The sequence below is a fragment of the Mesoplodon bidens genome (genome assembly GCF_964165515.1).
Source record: "Mesoplodon bidens genome assembly, chromosome: 10".
Lineage (NCBI taxonomy): Eukaryota > Metazoa > Chordata > Mammalia > Artiodactyla > Ziphiidae > Mesoplodon > Mesoplodon bidens.
In genome coordinates this window covers 6,575,452-6,593,957 of record NC_138172.1, presented here as the reverse complement: position 1 = coordinate 6,593,957, position 18,506 = coordinate 6,575,452, and the positions used below count along the sequence as shown (strand labels likewise).

General features: G+C 52.3%; 1 protein-coding gene across 1 annotated transcript; it reads left to right on the top strand.

The window, feature by feature from the left end:
- Window positions 1-3,640: 3,640 nt before the first annotated feature.
- On the top strand, window positions 3,641-18,149 carry SLC6A1 (solute carrier family 6 member 1; the record flags this gene model as incomplete). The annotated part of the gene is made up of 14 exons (XM_081246182.1): window positions 3,641-3,878; window positions 4,324-4,455; window positions 4,978-5,078; window positions 5,847-5,956; window positions 6,355-6,487; window positions 9,483-9,617; window positions 9,850-9,953; window positions 10,212-10,336; window positions 11,625-11,737; window positions 12,091-12,222; window positions 13,070-13,172; window positions 14,549-14,649; window positions 15,526-15,693; window positions 18,045-18,149. 14 exons carry the CDS (start codon window positions 3,641-3,643, stop codon window positions 18,147-18,149), a joined length of 1,800 nt encoding a protein of 599 aa, XP_081102308.1.
- Between the last annotated feature and the right edge of the window lie 357 nt (window positions 18,150-18,506).

Below are 18,506 nucleotides of genomic sequence, written 5' to 3'. Positions count from 1 at the left end.
TGACCCTTCCTCCCCAAAAGAGGTTCTGCTCTAGCCTCTCCCCGCTTTCCTGAGGCTGCTCTGTCCCCAGGGTTCCCTGGTGGACATAGAATCAGCTGCCTCCTGCCATTCCTGATGTTAGGAGGCAGTCACCCTACCCGAGTCTGGAGTTCCCTCTGATGTTCCCCTGCTCAGGCCAGGATCTAGATGGGCATCTGAGACCATCCTTGAGAACAAGAAGTGGGGTTGGCGGTAAAGTTTGGATTATCCGAAGGTGGTCTGGTTCTCTGTGAACTCTAGGAAGAGACAGTGGAGTTTGGTAACGGGGACTGCATGTGGTGGGGGATGAGTGCACAGCAAACAGGGTGCCCCCAGGTGGGGCAGAGCTGAGGGGAGGGGCCACTGGGACAGGGACAGGCCCATGCCACACGTTGCTTTGGCTCAGCTCCTATACCTGAGAGCCCACTGACCAGTGCTCACGTACTCCGTTTGCTCTGAGGGTTCCATAAGTTTATTCTGTTATTTTAATTTTTTAAAAAAATGTGGAACATTATAGAAATCCAGAAAAGCACAAAGAAGAAAATACAACTCACTTAGAAACTACTCACTGTGAATGTCTTAGGGTATATCCTTCTGGTATTTTAGGTTTTTGATTTTTTTTTAATGAACAGTTTTGGGGGGATGGGGCAAAAATGGAGTCACACTAAATGAACTGTTTTGAAACCTACTTCACTCTCTCCCATATTCGTACATGGTCTTTGACCACACTTCTGCAAGTTTGGATGGAGGATGGAGAAAAATATCTGCTGCATTCATTGGCTCCCCATGGGGCCCTGCGGAGCTGCAGCGCCTCTTTTTTTTTTTTTTTTTTTGCGGTACGCGGGCCTCTCACTGTTGTGGCCTCTCCCGTTGCGGAGCACAGGCTCCGGACGCGCAGGCTCAGCGGCCATGGCTCACGGGCCCAGCCGCTCCGCAGCATGTGGGATCTTCCTGGACCGGGGCACGAACCCGTGTCCCCTGCATCGGCAGGCTGACTCTCACCCACTGCGCCACCAGGGAAGCCCCAGCCCCTCTTTTGATTTCTCTTTTCCTTCTGGTAAAATTATGGAACATCTTCCTCACGTCACCCTCATGCCCACCCCCACTACTGTCCCGAGGGCAGCAAGCCCACTCCTGCATGTTCCCAGTGCTGGGGACTGGCACCTTGCTGTGTGCACATGCTGTGGTCACCCCTGCTGGGTGGCTCCATGGGGCCCATCTACAGCTCAGATGCTGGCAGGCTTCCTGCACCCCTGCTGCTCTCTGCCCAGGGCTGCCATCAGCCCGTCTGTCTGTTCAACGTCCCTCCTGTCCTCTGCTTTGCAGGCTCTCACCCAGGGGTTGCAGAGGGAGCTGCTCTGGAGCTGACACAGCACAGACAACCATCAGGTAACATCAACAACCAAAATCAAAACAACCATCTATGGAGTTCTTTTCTGAACCATTTGGGTGAAAAGCACCCTCACAGCCATTAAAGTTTATTTTGGCCGTAATTCTACAAGCCAGATAGGATTCCCCCCATTTTATAGGTGGAAAAACTGAGGCCAGAGAAATCAAGAGTAGTACTTAGGGTCACTCTGCTGGTAAAAGGTGGACTGGAGATTTGAATCCAGGACAGGTCTGATCCAGTGTCATACGCTGTCTTCTACCCCATGCTGCCTCTGCAACTAAAGAGGTAAGAAGGGTGCAGAATGTAGATAGGACATCTGGGGGAGACCGAGGGTCAGAGAGGTCATCCAAGCTGGTAGTCCTTCCTTGCCTGAGGGCTGGGCTGGGCTCCTGGCCTAAGAATATCCTTTATCAGGATTTGTTAAAAGTATAGATCCCGGGCCTCCCTGGTGGCGCAGTGGTTGGGAGTCCGCCTGCCGATGCAGGGGATACGGGTTCGTGCCCCGGTCTGGGAGGATCCCGTATGCCGCGGAGCGGCTGGGCCCGTGAGCCATGGCCACTGGGCCTGCGCATCCGGAGCCTGTGCTCCGCAGCGGGAGAGGCCACAACAGTGAGAGGCCCGCATACCGCAAAAAAAAAGAAAGAAAAAAAAAAAGTATAGATCCGTTCTTCCGATGATGGACACTTAGGTTGTTTCCATCTCCTGGCTATTGTAAATAGAGCTGCAATGAACATTTTGGTACATGACTCTTTTTGAATTATGGTTTTCTCAGGGTATATGCCCAGTAGTGGGATTGCTGGGTCATATGGTAGTTCTATTTGTGGCACATATATACAATGGAATATTACTCCGCCATAAAAAGAAACGAAATTGAGCTATTTGTAATGAGGTGGATGGACCTAGAGTCTGTCATACAGAGTGAAGTAAGTCAGAAAGAAAGACAAATACTGTATGCTAACACATATATATGGAATTCAAGGGGAAAAAATGTCATGAAGAACCTAGGGGAAAGACAGGAATAAAGACACAGACCTACTAGAGAATGGACTTGAGGATATGGGGAGGGGGAAGGGTAAGCTGTGACAAAGTGAAAGAGTGTCATGGACATATATACACTACCAAACATAAAATAGATAGCTAGTGGGAAGCAGCCGCATAGCACAGGGAGATCAGCTCCATGCTTTGTGACCACCTAGAGGGGTGGGATAGGGAGGGTGGGAGGGAGGGAGACGCAAGAGGGAAAAGATATGGGAACATATGTATATGTATAGCTGATTCACTTTGTTATAAAGCAGAAACTAACACACCATTGTAAAGCAATTATACTCCAATAAACATGTAAAAAAAAAAAAAAAAAAGTATAGATCCGGGGCTGTCTCCTAGAGATTCTGATGTGGCACATCTAGGGAGGGACCTGGGGACCTGTGTGTTTGTAGAGCTTCCTAAATGACTTGGAAACACAGCCAGGCTTGGGGACTGCTGGTGAATTAGTAGCAGGTCCTCACTGTTTGCAGCCACTGGGTGCTCACTAAGTGAAGAACAACAGCCCGATAAGGGGTCCACTACGATCATCCTCAAATTAAAAGGTAGGGAGAGTGAGGCCCAGAGAGGTTAAGAAGCTTACTCAAAGTCACACAGCTCCAAAGTGGCAAAGAGGACTTTGATCACGATCAGAGTCTGTGCTCACATCCCGCCTTCACCTACCCCTGCGGCCAGGACACCTCCCTGTTCAGCCTCACAGGAAAATCCTGAATTGCTTACCCTGCCTTGGCTATTATGGCCTCAGGGAATAGAAAATCTCCCAACTGCATCCCGGAAGGCAAAGATGAAGTGCACATAATATTTCTGTTTGGAATTTTGGTTGCCTGGGGCTACTGTCTGACATGGACACATAACGGAGGGCACGTGACACAGATGGCCAACGTTGATGCTAGCCCAGGAGACGTCGAGACCACATTCTCACATGATGACCTTGGAAGCAAAAGGCATCTTCCTTTCTCCTGGGGCAGGAGCTGGCAGGAAAAAGAGGGAGAGCCCTCTTCGTCCCTTGGTTTGTGGGTTATTTTGTTTTGTTATTTTGGGGCGACTCCAGGATCTTAACACCTTCATTGCCTGTCACCCTATCCCTCTGTTCTCCTAGGGTGACCTTGAGCCGCAAAACTGCTGTCCACGTGGACCAGGGCTGACATCGCACGTCCGTCTGCCAGGACCCCTGCGTCCAAACTCCGAGACATGGCGACCAATGGTAGCAAGGTGGCCGATGGGCAGATCTCCACGGAGGTCAGCGAGGTCCCCGTGGCCAATGACAAGCCCAAAACACTGGTGGTCAAGGTGCAGAAAAAGGCGGCAGACCTTCCAGACCGGGACACATGGAAGGGCCGCTTCGACTTCCTCATGTCCTGCGTGGGCTACGCCATCGGGCTGGGCAACGTCTGGAGGTTTCCATATCTCTGCGGGAAAAATGGTGGCGGTAGGTGCTGGCCTGGTGACCTCCTGCTGGGTCTGCACACACACACACACACACACACACACACACACACACACACCCGACACACACGGAGAGTGTCCTGCTTAGGCATTTTCTGGGGTGACCTTGGGGAAATGGGTCCCCTAAAGACTCCAATGGGAGTGCCAGGCCCCACTTCCTGCTTCTTGTCCTTTTCCAAAGGATTCCCAAAGGGCAGTAGTCTGTTAATGATGCCAAAAAGCTCCTGTCTTCATTCTGCAAAGTGCAGGGCATGGGTCTTGAGCAAAGGACGTCCTCGGTCCTCACTTTGGCTTTGGATGCTGCTTTGAAGGCAGAATATAATGAAATCGTGGCAGGGACCCCAGAACGCCCCGCTGTGATGCTCTCTCTGACCGACCGGGTTTCTCAAAGCTCAAGGCCACGAGCATCTCTCTTCTCGACCCCGCAGGGGCCTTCCTGATCCCCTACTTCCTGACGCTCATCTTTGCGGGGGTCCCGCTCTTCCTGCTGGAGTGCTCCCTGGGCCAGTACACGTCCATCGGGGGCCTGGGGGTGTGGAAGCTGGCCCCCATGTTCAAGGGTGAGTGTGCAGAGTGGAGCTGTGGATCGTGGTCGTGCTCCTGCCCACAGCTCCGGGCCCTGGACAGAGGGAGCTGTTGGGTCACGTCTGAGCAGCGGGGAGCCCTTTCAGGGGCCAGGTGACCCATGGCAATGCGGGTCAGAGGAGGACCCAGTCCAGAGGCCCCGCACGCACGTCAGCCCGCCCTGCCCCGTGAGCGCATTTCCCCAGCAGGGGCTGGGCGCGACTCTCTCTGCTTTCTCGCTCAGTGCCTGATGGACACTCGGGTGGACACATGCAGGGTCGTGCTTGCCCGGCAAGCCAAGGCCCCAGTCCGCCCTGCAGCCAGCCTGTGCTGGGCCCCAGACGCAAGTCCTGGCTCCCTCACTTGCCATGTGTGTGTGACCTTAGCCAAGTCCCTGCTTCTCTCCAAGGTCCAATGACACTGTAGATGTCCTGGAAAATGGCAACAATGACAGGAGCTGGGATGGTTATGATTATTACTGTATGAAATGAAGGTCCTGATGGTGTGTCTGGTCCCAGGTGTGGGCCTTGCCGCTGCTGTGCTGTCCTTCTGGCTGAACATCTACTACATCGTCATCATCTCTTGGGCCATCTACTACCTGTACAATTCCTTCACCACAGTGAGTGACCCCTTGGACCACCTGCCCCCCAGAAGGAGCCAGACCCACACCCCACCCTCCCTCCACTGGGACCACCGTTCTGCCGACAGGGCCATTCCTCCGGGTGGTGGGCGCGGTTTGTCTTCAGCAGCCCTTGTGTCCTCGTCATAGCACCATTCGCCCATATTATATGGACCCAGACAGCCTGGGTTCAAATCCTGACCCTAGTCTGTACCAACTGTGCTGCTTCAGGAAAGAGACCTCACCTCTCTGAGCCACAGTGCCCTCATTTATAAAATGGGGCTTAAGGTAAAACTCACCTCACCTCATACGGTTGTGTGAGGACTAAGGAGTAATAGGTGTAAAGTGCTTAGAACCATACCCAGCAAAGAACAAGCACTGTAAGTGTTCACTGTTAACTTCATCGTGCACGGGCTCAGATGGGCACGGTTACTTACCCAAGGTCACGTAGCTGGGAAGTGGCCCCAGGGTGGACACAGGATGCCTTATGGTACAGCTCGGAGAGCTGGTTTTCAGAGTGAAAAGGCTGAGGTTCAACTTTCAGCCCTGACACGTAGCTGTGTGATCTTGAGCAAGTTGCTGTCCCTCTCTGATCTCTAAAACGGGGATGACAACATGACCTGCATCTGGAGCTGTTGGGAATGGGAGGTTGAGGTAATGGCTGTGAGGAGGCTCAGAGGACCGTGAGGATGCACGCGATGTGCTGGGGCCACTGTCGCCAGCTCTTGGGGGCTTATGTGGTTTATCTGTGCCGCTGTGTCTTTGCAGACACTGCCGTGGAAACAGTGTGACAACCCCTGGAACACAGACCGCTGCTTCTCCAACTACAGCATCGTCAACACCACCACCATGACCAGCGCCGTGGTGGAGTTCTGGGAGTGAGTGCGGGGCCATCCCCAGGGGCGGTGGTGTATCACTGAGGGCCAGTGAGAACAACAGCGAGCTATTCACTGCAAGATTTTAAGCAGGAAAGTGACATGATCAGACATTAGAAGGGGCCGGAGTGGGGACAGAGCAGAAGTGAAGGGGGCTGGTCCTGCTGGGAGGCCGCTGCAGACATCCAGGTGAGCAGCCATGGTGGCAGAACTAAGTCACTGGCAGGTCCCTTGAGCAAACAGCACTTTCTCCCGATTAGTGTAACGGGCCCACGGTCCCCGCCCAGCTCCTGGAGCCCAGTGATCACAGCTATCAGCCCCATCGCGCCCTGGGCACCCCCGGGTCACCCCAGCCCCCGCCAGCCCCACGTAACTTTGTCCTCCCTCCGATGTTCCACCAGGCGCAACATGCATCAGATGACAGACGGGCTGGATAAGCCAGGTCAAATCCGCTGGCCTCTGGCCATCACCCTGGCCATCGCCTGGATCCTTGTGTATTTCTGTATCTGGAAGGGTGTTGGCTGGACTGGAAAGGTAAGAGGTGTGCACAGTGGGGACCCAAGGGGGATGGGTCTACAGAGGGATCTCTGCTCTGGGTGGGGAGTCGATAGCTCCCAGGAACCCCATCCAACTTTGACTTAAGCAGGTGCCTTCATCTCTCTGTACCTCGGTTTCCTTTCCTGTAAAATAGGAATAATATCATTACCTACCTTCTGGGCAGTTTTAAGGATTAAAGGAAATACTGCAAGTCATGCTCTTAGTGCAGTGCCAGGCTCATGGTGAGTCCCTTGAGATCGAGATTCCCCTGGGCCGGGCAGAGCCATCGCAAAGCGGAGGGCAAATGTGGCTCCTGGACCATTTGACAAACCATCCCTGAGATCTACTCTGTTCCAAGCTTTGTTCTAGGTGCAGGTGATCCAGAGGTGAGCACAGTTACATCCCGGCCTTTGAGGAGGTAATAGAGATGGATTGGTTAATGGTTAAATACTCAGGCCCTGTGTTCAAACAGTTCTGGCCCATGTTGGCCATTTATGTGGCTGTGTGACCTGGAACAAATCACTTTGCCTCTCTGAAACTCAGTTTCCTCTTTTGTAAAATGGGACCAATAACTGCTTATCCATTGGTTTGTTATGTGAATCAAATGAGCTGCTGATTTTGTAAAGAAATCAGAAGCTAGCAAGAGGAGTTGTTGTTGTTTTTGTTTTTGGCAAAGGCAGAGCCGTGCCTAGCTGGGATGTCCAGCCTGGGGACACCTGGGGATTAAATTGCCAATCAGGTCAGGGGTGAGGTGGGGACTGGCCTCACCCCCACCTCTTTGTGTTTTCAAGCCCCACCCCAGGAGTCTGGGGACAGAAGATGGCCAAGTCTCTCACTGGCCTGGACCGGAAGGAAACTCAGAGGGCAAGGGTATTGTCTGAGGTCTTAGAGCAAGTCAGGGAAAGAAAGGAACTGAACTGAATCAGGCTCAGACAGGGAGGTCCAGACTGCCCAAAAAGCTGAATCGAGCAAAACAGAACCTTAGTGAATTACACACTTGGGCACGGACCCAGCTAACGAAAAGCTGCCCAGTTGCAGTCAGGTGGGACCTTTGGACCCACCGGGTTCTCAGAACCAAGGCCACTGTCAAACATCTCTGCTTTGTCCCTAGGCTAGGTGAGCAGGAGGAGGGCACAGGTGTCTCCCAGCGCAACTTCAGGTAGCAGAAGAATGTAGGGCCCAAGGGCTTTGGAGGAGACAGAGTTGAAATTGAATGTCAGTCCCCTGGGCCCTAGCTGTGTGCACTTGGGCAAGTCACTTCACTTTTCTGAGCCTCAGTTTCCTCATCTGCTAAATGGTCACAATAATAGTGCCTTACAGGGTTGTCTCAAAGACTAAGTGAGATAATCAGTCTGTATAGAATGTAGAGCGTATGCCTAGCACACAGTCGGCACTCAGTACATGATGTCTATTATAATTATTTGTGGGTGGTACCTAAAGTTCCTGCTACCTTAGGAGACTGACTACTTCTTGGGGACAGAGAGTAGAGCCCCTCTCACTGCATCTTTTGAATGAGTCAATCAGTCTACCAATGAGCATTTACTGAGCTCCTACTGTATACCTGGCTCCATGCCAAAGACCCAGTGACGAGCAAGACATAGATGACATGGATTAAACATGTTGTATGTCCTCATACACCCAACCTTTCTGAGCAAAAAGGTTGATTGTACCCAGACAAGAAAAAGCTAGGTTCAGAGAAGATAAGAAATTGACCCAGTGTCACACAGCTTGTAGGTGACACAGATGGTTTTAAATCCCCTTTTCCTAATTCCAAGTACAGTGGTTTTTCTGCTGGATCGTGGCTGCCTTTCCTAAGCCTGAAGCGTCTCAGAGTCGTCAGGGAGATGAGACTAACCCAGAGAACAATTCATGCTGACCGGGAAGTAGGGGCACATCAGACTTGGAGGTACAGAGGTTATTGAACTTGAAAATTGCTCTTTCACGCTGGTGAGCAAAGAAATGCCATTTCAGACAGTGACATCAGTCTCTTGATTATCAATTTAAAATAATTTGTAAGGTGATTATCCTCAGTGCTGGCCCCTTTGGGGGAAAGGCACAGTCTGTAGTACTGGACGAAGTTCAGTTTCTGGGAGGTAATTAGGCAATGTGGATAAAAAGCCTTGAGAAGTTTATTCCTTTTTACTCAGTAATTCCACTTCTAAGAATTTTTCTAGAGAATAGTATAATAATTTTGTAGACAAAGTTTTATCTACAGGGTGTCCAGTGTAGTAGTATTGAGTCTCACATAAAATTGGAAATAACCTGAACGGATAACAGTAGGGGAAATTTTAAAAAGGGTGGTGGGACCTCCTGAGGGACTGTTTTGTATAATTAAAATCACAGTGTTATGAGACAGTAAAACAGCATTCAGTAAACGAAACAAGAAACAAAGCTGTATGTACTGTGTTTTTTAACTTTAAACATGTTAAATGAAAAGGCAAGTATGTACTTTGCGCCTCATATGTAAGAAAATGTAATCATATATGCAAAGGAAAGTCTCAAAAGAGAATATTAAAATATTAACATCCATGCACTTATGTATTTGTCAGGCAGTTACTGAGTGTCTACTATATACCATGGACTGTTCTAGGCACTGGGAAAACAGAGAAGTGAACACGACAAGCCCTGTCCCTCATGTAACTTGTATTCTACGGGCTGTTGAAAAGAACTCTAATTTGTGTGTGTATTCATATGTAATTAAAAAATTTCCTTGTCACCACATATATTATTTGAATACTTCAAAATAAAAATAAAAAATAGGAAGGGTAGGGAAAGGGGAAAAAATGGGTGCTGAGCTGGTTGATTCAGACACCAAGGAGCAGCTTCAGAAAAGTGGCCAAGAGGAGCAGGTTAGGAATCCAGGAAGGCTTCCTGGAGGAAGATGAATTGGAACCAAGCCCAGAGCCACAACAGGTAGGGATGTAGGTAAAGTGGTTAAGGAAAGCATGGGTGCGCTGGAAGGGGCGTAACCCTTCGCCCCCTTTCCTCCCAGGTGGTCTACTTCTCTGCCACATATCCCTACATCATGCTGATCATCCTGTTCTTCCGCGGAGTGACGCTCCCCGGGGCCAAGGAGGGCATCCTCTTCTACATCACGCCCAACTTCCGCAAGCTGTCGGACTCTGAGGTGAGCGACCTCCCGACCTGGTCCTGGAGCGCCCCCCGCTGGGTTAAGAGCACATCTGAGTCCTGAGCCATCGTTTACCACCTTTAGGATAAGTTATCGCACCTCTCGGACCCGCTTATGTGAACTGGGGTTGCTGCCTGGTAGAGCTGGTTAGCACGTGTAAAAGGCCCTGGGGCGTTCCAGGCTACGATTATGACTTTGACTTTTTTTTTTTTAATCATTCTGCCTATAGGTGTGGCTGGATGCGGCTACCCAGATCTTTTTCTCCTATGGGCTGGGCCTGGGATCCCTGATCGCTCTCGGCAGCTACAACTCTTTCCACAACAACGTCTACAGGTGCTTCCCCGCGGCCACGCCCCTCCGAGACCACGCCCCTCCCTTGGCCTGTCAACTCCACCCATCTCTGAGCCAAAACCTTCTGGGCACTCCTTCCGGTTCCGCCCCTTCCCGGGGTGGGTGGGGGGGGCGGGGGGGGCACACCAGTAGCTCGGCTCACAGGTACCCTCCTCCGCCTGGCCCCTTGATAACCACAGCCCACTAGCTCACCTTCCCGCCAGCCCCACCCTTCCTGACCCCATCCCCCCCTCTCTGCAGGGACTCCATCATCGTCTGCTGCATCAATTCCTGCACCAGCATGTTCGCAGGATTTGTTATCTTCTCCATCGTGGGCTTCATGGCACATGTCACCAAGAGGTCCATTGCTGATGTGGCGGCCTCAGGTCAGCACCGCACTGGGGAGGGCTGGGGGGAGGGGCTAACCCCGGGGACTTTGCGATCTTCATCGCTGTCACCATCATCACCACCGTGGCTCGCTGGCGTTGAGTGTCCCTACCTGCCAGCAGTGCCCTGAGCATTTACATGGACAGTGTCCCTGAATCTTCCCAACACTATGGGGTCAGTGCTCTTGTTATCCTCATCTCATAGGTGAGGAAACCGAGACTCACCAAGGTCACTTACCCAAATTAACAGAGCTCAAAGGTGGTAGGACTGGAGTTGACCCCAGACCTGGCTGGTTGTGAAGCCAGGCCATACTGGCACCTCCAGCAGATCCTGGACATCTGAGGGGAGCAGACCTACTCTTGTCCCCTGGAATATCAACTTTGGTCCAACCCAGACACCTTCACCATTGTGACTGAAAGCACCCACATCGGTGCTTTTGTCCCAGTTCCAAAAAGGTTCTCACCGAGTGGGCTGTGCCCACTCTGCTCTCCACACAGTCATCCATGCCACAGGGTCCAAGGACAGCCCCAGGCACACCCCCTTCCCTGCTCAAATGCGGGGGACCCACTATGTGCTCAGCAGAGGCTCAGGGAGGCAATGTGACCTGTCCCTTCTCTGTCGTGGGGAGCTGGGCGTGCCGTGTGGAAAGGAACATTCCCCTCCAAGGGCTTGCTCTCCGCTGCACGGGCAGCGCAGCATCTCATTTCTCTGGAACTTCCCAGTCAACCCCCTTTCCAGAGCCAGACCCCAGAGAGGTTACCGTCTCTTTCTTTCTTCCACGGTTTTCCCTGATCTCCTGAATACCCACCCCCAGACACTCACAGTGTCCCAAACTCCTCAAGCCTTCTCCTACCCTGTTCTACCATCGTAGCAAAGGGTTCCAGCGTCTACTGCCCAGGCCAGGCCCCCAGCATCATCCTGGACCCTTCCTTTGTCTTCCCTCACCTTCCCTCGCAAACCAACCAAAACCAGGGCCTGCGCACTCTGCCTCCTGAGTATCTCTCCATCTGGCCCCCTGTCTGCACCTGCGCTGTCCCCAGTCCCCACCGCTGGCCAGGTCACCGCAGTCCCTCCTCTTATCTCACTGGTCCTCTTGCCTCTGAACCCAACTCTGTAGCCTCCTGCCTCCCCGCAACTGTTTCCTTGTCTGGAAAAGGAGGCTGATAACAGTCACCGAAACGTTTACTCTGAAGACGAGATGAAATGAAGCTTAGGAAGTGGGTGCGCTGAGGATGCCGCCGGTGCTCAGCGCCTTGTATTTCTTCCTCTTCTGGCTTCCTGCCACAGGCCCTGGGCTGGCATTCCTGGCGTATCCGGAGGCGGTGACACAGCTGCCCATCTCTCCCCTCTGGGCCATCCTCTTCTTCTCCATGCTGCTTATGCTGGGCATTGACAGCCAGGTGAGGATGCCCTCCCTGGCACCTTGAGGAGACCCCACCCAGCCTCACTGGTCCAGGACCAAGCAGGGAGAGGAGCCCATTGTCTTAGGCCCCCTAGAAGCTGGCCAAGGGTTTCAAACCCTTAGGATGTTCTACCACATGAGACTTCAGGATTCAGCTCAGCTACCTTCCGCATTTTCCAGATGGGGAAACTGATGCCCAGGAGGAAGGGATTCCCTGAGGTCACAGAGGGAGGCAGAGGGAGAGTCAGGCCTGGAACCCAGGGTTCCCCTGGCCCTGCCGTCCCCACAGGGTGAGGCTTTGGATGGGTGGGGCTGGGGCTGCCTGGGGTGGCTGACCTCTGCCCTCCGCAGTTCTGTACCGTGGAAGGCTTCATCACTGCCCTGGTGGATGAGTACCCCAGGCTGCTCCGCAACCGCAGGGAGCTCTTCATCGCCGCCGTCTGCATCGTCTCCTACCTGATCGGTCTGTCTAACATCACCCAGGTGAGCGCGTCAGCACATGGCACACCTCTGCTGCTGCCTTCCCGGGGCCACTCCCAGGCCCTCTGTGCCCCAGCCTTGTCGCATCCCACCTATCATTTTGGTGGACAAGACTGACATGCGAATTAGATCATTAAATGCCATGAAGAACAGAGGATAGTGGGACAGAGAATGAATAGCAGGGGTGGGTAGGACGGTGCCTTGGACAGAGTAGTCAGGGCAGTCCCTCTGAGGAAGTGACATTTCAGCTGAAACTCACATGGCAAGGAAGAACCAGCCAGGGGAAGATCTAGCTAGGGGAAGAAAGCACAGCAGATGCAAAGGCCCTGGGGTGGGATTGGGCTTGGCAAGCTGAGGGACAGAAAGAAGGCCAGCGTGGTAGCGACAGAGGGAGTGGGGGAGTAGGTAGTGGATGCAGAACCAGATCATGCAGGACCTTCCAGGGCAGGCATTTGGATTTTATTTTATTTTACTTTACTTTACATCTCTTTACATTTTATATATTACATTACAGTCTTATTTAAGCTATGAAAGAGCTTCTAGAGAGAGACATGACTGGTTTAACATTGTGAACAGATGGCTCAGATGACCAGCTCCTCTTTCTGCCCTCCAGCCCTCCCAGAAATGGGACATTTCCCTCCGCCACCTGGGCATTTTCTTCCCAGTCCCCAGAGTCCATGTCCACATCCTTGCAGGGTTGCAAAGACCTCTGTGCTTCCTCTAATCTACCCTCAAGCCTTCTTGCTGCAGTGTAGTCTAATCCCAACCTACACAGCCTGTGTTGACCTTGAACTGAATGCACTGGTCCCCAGGGGAAGTGGACCCTCTCTCACCTCTTTTGCTTTCGCAGGGGGGCATTTATGTCTTCAAACTCTTTGATTACTACTCCGCCAGTGGCATGAGCCTGCTGTTCCTCGTGTTCTTTGAATGTGTCTCCATTTCCTGGTTTTATGGTAAGCACCAACCCCTCCTCCCTCCCTCCCTCGTGCATTTGTTCATTCATTCATTCATTCCTTTCTTCAGTCATTCAGCAAATACGACTTGAACACCAGGTCCTCTCCATACATTAATTTATTTGGTCCTCATTGCAGTTCGATGAAATTAGCACAGGACGTCCCATGTTTAGAAGATACCATAAGAAGAAGAGTTAAATAAACTCATTTAAAATGGGGGTCAACACTTCTTCATAAATTTTGCCATAAAAGACTTGTTTGAGATTTTATCTAGAGAAAGGAAACTGAAACTATAAAAAAGTTCTCAAGTTAAATATTTTTTAAAAGCTAGGCCATAATTAAAAGTATGCACTATTGGGGCTTCCCTGGTGGCGCAGTGGTTGAGAGTCCGCCTGCCGATGCGGGGGACACGGGTTCGTGCCCCGGTCTGGGAAGATCCCACATGCCGCGGAGCGGCTGGGCCCGTGAGCCATGGCCGCTGAGCCTGCGCGTCCGGAGCCTGTGCTCCGCAACGGGAGAGGCCACAACAGTGAGAGGCCCGCGTACCGCAAAAAAAAATAAAATAAAAGTATGCACTATCTTAGAACGTAGGACATGATGATGTTTATTTGTTGATTTTGTGGACTACGTTTCCAGACCCGACTGCGTAATAGTGAAAAGGCTGTCCTTCCGGGCACTTTGGTTGTCACAGCAAGATGACGTTTTTGGAAGCGGTGTTCTCCAGGGTCGCTCTGGGTCCTTGGTGTCCTGTGTATGTTGTTTGGAGTCCTGCCACCTCGCCCTTCCTCGTCTAACTGGTCTAGCGCTGTCAGGTCCTCACTGTCAGTGACTTTGCTAATAATCTGAGCAGTGTCCAGTGCCCAGTGCCCAGTGCCACTCTCATGAACTCCAGGACATCTGCAGTGGTTTGTTTTTTGGTTTTTTTTTTTTTTTTTTTTTGCAAGATTGGCAGTTCTTCTTTGCAATTTGCAATCTATCACCAGTTGCTTATGCATCAGATCAGCAGGGAAAACCGCCCCTGCAGCAAAGCTTTGAAGGAATGGCTGGGAGAGATGTTGGGTGGGAGGGACACTGAGAGTGACCGGGATGCTTTTTGTAAGTACATCCTTTTGTTGGTGGATGTTTTCACATTCAGGTGACTTGCTTTCCCATGCAACCCGTTTGCTGGGGGATTTGGTTATTGAATACTTAGATAATAAGGACCCCCACCCCTACCCCACAGCATTAGCCGCATGTTACAGATGAGGAAACTGAGGCTCAGAGATGTTAGGTGACTTGCCCGTGGTCACACTGTGAGAAAACCAACAGGTCGGGGCCTTGAGCCTGCGGTCCCCACGGCCCGCTCATCCCTCCTGCTCTTTCTCCAATTGTCACAGGTGTCAACCGATTCTATGACAACATCCAAGAGATGGTTGGCTCCAGGCCCTGCATCTGGTGGAAGCTCTGCTGGTCCTTCTTCACCCCCATCATTGTAGCGGTAAGGACAGGGCCAGACCGGGCCCTGGGGTGACTCAGGCCCAGAGGGACACTTCTGGAGCCAAAGGCAGGTGGAAGAGGCCCACAGACCTCTGTTCCCTAGGAATACTATTCTCTCATTTGTGCTGAGCGTCTACTCTGGGCCCTGCATGGTACCAGACATGCCGCAGCATCCTCAAACATCAGCACAATAGGCGTTATTGCCCCACTTTACTGCTGTCGGTACCGAGACTCACCAGCCGGCATCACCCAGTGGGCTGGTGCTGCGCTCAAACCTGATTCTGAAGCCAAACCAGTCACACGGGGAGGCCTCTTATCCTCAGCATCCCTCATTCCCTCCTGCAAGGGGAAACCGAGGCATGAGCAGGCCTGGGAGGGGCTGCCCAGGTCCTTGCAGTGGGGCTGGGCCGCTGCATATGTTGTGTCCTGCACAGGGACACTCAGCCAATGGCCAACTGGGGGCGACCTCCCACCCTTGTTCTGCTTGACAAACTGGTTAACCTGGAGGACGGGATGCCTTTTTCTATTGGTCCTCCCGGAGAAGCTACCTTTTGCTATTGGTCCTTCCAGAGAGGGCACCTTCTTCATATTGGCTCTCCCAGAAGGGATGCCCTTTTCTATTGGCTGCCACAGAGAAGGCACCTTTTTCTGATGGTCCTCCCGGAAACAGTGGCTTCTTCTGTTGTACACAAAGGCACCTTATGTCCTAGCTGTGGCCTTGGGTGCAGGATTCCCAAGATGCTGGGCCCTTGTGAGGGTCAGCCCCAGGGCAGGGGGGGAAGGCAGTGGACCTATCAGCTGCAGGGTCTAGGGAGGGGCCTGGGCAGTCCAGTCTGGGTGACTGCCTGCCCCCCTCCTCTCTCCTGTCCCTCCCCAGGGTGTGTTCATTTTCAGTGCTGTGCAGATGACCCCTCTCACCATGGGAAGCTACGTTTTTCCCAAGTGGGGCCAGGGTGTGGGCTGGCTCATGGCCCTGTCTTCCATGGTCCTCATCCCGGGGTACATGGCCTACATGTTCCTCACCTTAAAGGGCTCCCTGAAGCAGGTAAGTCCCTTCTCCACCCTCCTTGTCGCTGGGCCCCTTCCCCACTCTGTTGGGCACCACGCCTACGCTCGTGGAGCACAGTCTATTTGGGGAGACAGACAAGTTGATAGCCAGTGAAGGTAGAGTGTCAGAGGTCACGATTGGGGTGAACCAGGGAGATATCCTCCTGCATTTCGGAGGATTAGAGAAGGCTTCCTAAAGAGGGGACAGCAAAGAAGAGGACTAAGGACCAGCAGACTTAAAAGTAGAAGCAGGGGGAAAAGAAAAGATACAAATGAAGTTATTTACAAAACAGAAATAGACTTACAGACATAGAAAACAAACTTATGGTTACCAAAGGGAGATAAATTAGGAGGTTGAGATTAACATATACACACTACTATATATAAAATAGATAAACAACAAGGACATACTATAGCACAGGGAACTATACTCAATATTATGTAATAACCTATAAGGGAGAAGAATTTGAAAAAGGATGTGTATGTGTGTATATATATATGTATATATATATATATATACACATATATATATACATATATATATATTAAAAAACCGAATCACTGTGCTGTACACATGAAAGTAACATAAAATCAACTCTACTTCAATTTAAAAATAAATAAATAAATAATAAAAGTAGAAGCAGAGAGAATGTTCCTGGAAGGGGATGGGTAGTGTGTGCAAAGTCCCAGGGGTATAAACTGATCAGTGAGGCTGGAGGGTAGAGTGGGGAGGGGTGCAGGGAGGTGATAAGACATGAGGCTGGGAATGTAAGAAGGTTGGACCAGATCATGAAGGGCTTTGAAAATCAGGACAAGAACTTTGGACTTTACCCTGAGTTTATCCAGTGGCAAATGGGGAGCCATTGAGGTTTCAGAGCAGGTGAAGGGTGGGATCAGATGTGTTAAGAGCTTAACTCTAGACCTCATGTAAGGCACGCTGCCCCCGGCAGGGACCCACTGGCACATGCGAGGTCCACGTCAGCTCTTTGTTAAATTATATTGAATTCTTGAGTGAAACAAGGCAGTGCTGGAGGTCCAGGTGCTGAGACATTGATGAAGTAAGTGTAGCCTGGGGAGATTTCCCTGAGGATGTAGAAGGCCACAGCTGGGAGGACCTAGGTCTGTGCCTCTCAGCCTTATTCCCCACCAAGATGTCCCTGCCAGACACGCTCAGAGCCAGAAGGAGGGCCTGTAAGGTCTGCATCATAGGGGTGGTGTGTTGTGCACAGCCCCCAGAGTTGCTGGGCCAGCCTCCTCCCTTCGCAGAAAGAGCACATGAGGCGCCGGGTGGGGAAGCTGCTTCCCCATCCCTTGCGGTCAGGTATTAGCAGAGCTGGGGCCTTACAGCCCTTTCTTCCAACTCCAGGTCCGACACTTTTGTTTACCATGATTCGCTGCTGTGTCTCAAACGGTAGTCAGGTCTTAGAGTGGCAGAGAGGCAGAAGGGGTGCATTTGTGGAAGGGAGCACAGCCTGTGCAAAGACCCAGCGGTGGGAAAGGGAAGACTCGTCTGAGGACAGTGCACTGATGGGGCAGGATGGCGGGGGGTGTGCAGAGAAGGTGGGGGGGTTGCACCCCTTCAGCAAACATGCATTGAACACCTGCTATGTGCCAGACACTGTTGTCAGTGCTGCGGACACAGCCATGAGCAAAATCCCACCCTCATGGGCCTTACATTCTGAGAGAGGAGGATCAGCAATTAACAAAATAAAGTCACATTTGATGAGGATGAGGAATATGAAGAAAGAGGGTGCAGGGGGTGCTGGGCAAGGCCTCGCTGAGGAGATAACGCGGAGCCAAGACCTAAGGAGATAGAGACCGAGCTGCGTCACTGTCGGAAAGGGATGTCCCTGGAGGAGGGTACGGCAAGTGCAAAGGCCCTGGGACAGGTGCTTGCCTGGTGCTTGTGAGGAGCAGTGAGGAGGCCAGTGTGGCTCAGTGTAGTGAGCAAGGGGGTGAGGGGAGAACACTGAGGTCTGCGGTGATGGGCGCCAGGTCCTGTGGGGCCTTGTAGGACTTTGGTGAAATGGGAGCCCTTGTGGGGTCCTGAGGACCAGAGGGATGTGATCTGACTTCTGTTTTCACATAACCCCTCTGGCTGGGGTGTTGAGAATAGAATGAAGGGGATGAGGGGCAAGAGTGGAAGTGGAGGGCTGGGGGCAGTGACTGCAGTGACCCAAGTGCGAGGGAGTGGGCGTGGCCCAGGGGAGCTTTGGCAGGTGTGCAGGAGGGGGCTGGCACCTGGGAGCACCTCGCAGGCAGAACAAACAGGGGAGACTTGAGAAGAGGGTGGGCCAACGAGAGGCCAGCCCCCTTCCATCCCCGCCTGAATCCTCCCGCTGTCCACAGCGCATCCAGGTCATGATCCAGCCCAGCGAAGACATTGTCCGCCCCGAGAATGGTCCAGAGCAGCCCCAGGCCAGCGGCTCCGCCAGCAAAGAGGCCTACATCTAGGGGTGCAGGGCGGCTCGCCCACACACACTCTCACCCCGACCCTGGCTGCACACGACCACCACTTGATGTCTGAAGATACTGTCTATCTCAACCTACCTCGAGTGGCGAGTCCAGACACCATCACCATGCAAAGAGAGGGAGGTGGGGACAGTCACACCCCCGTGGGCCCCGCCGTGGGCAAAGAAGATGCCCGATGGCTCCAGCACCTGCGGGCTGGTGACCTTTTGAATCTGGGCCCCATCAGCATCAAGCAGTCGGCCTGTGTGACCGCTGTGATAGATCATTTTTATCCTGCCAGCGAGTGTGATGCGGAGAGGCCGCACACTCCTGGCTTTTAGTTGTATTCCTGACTGTTCT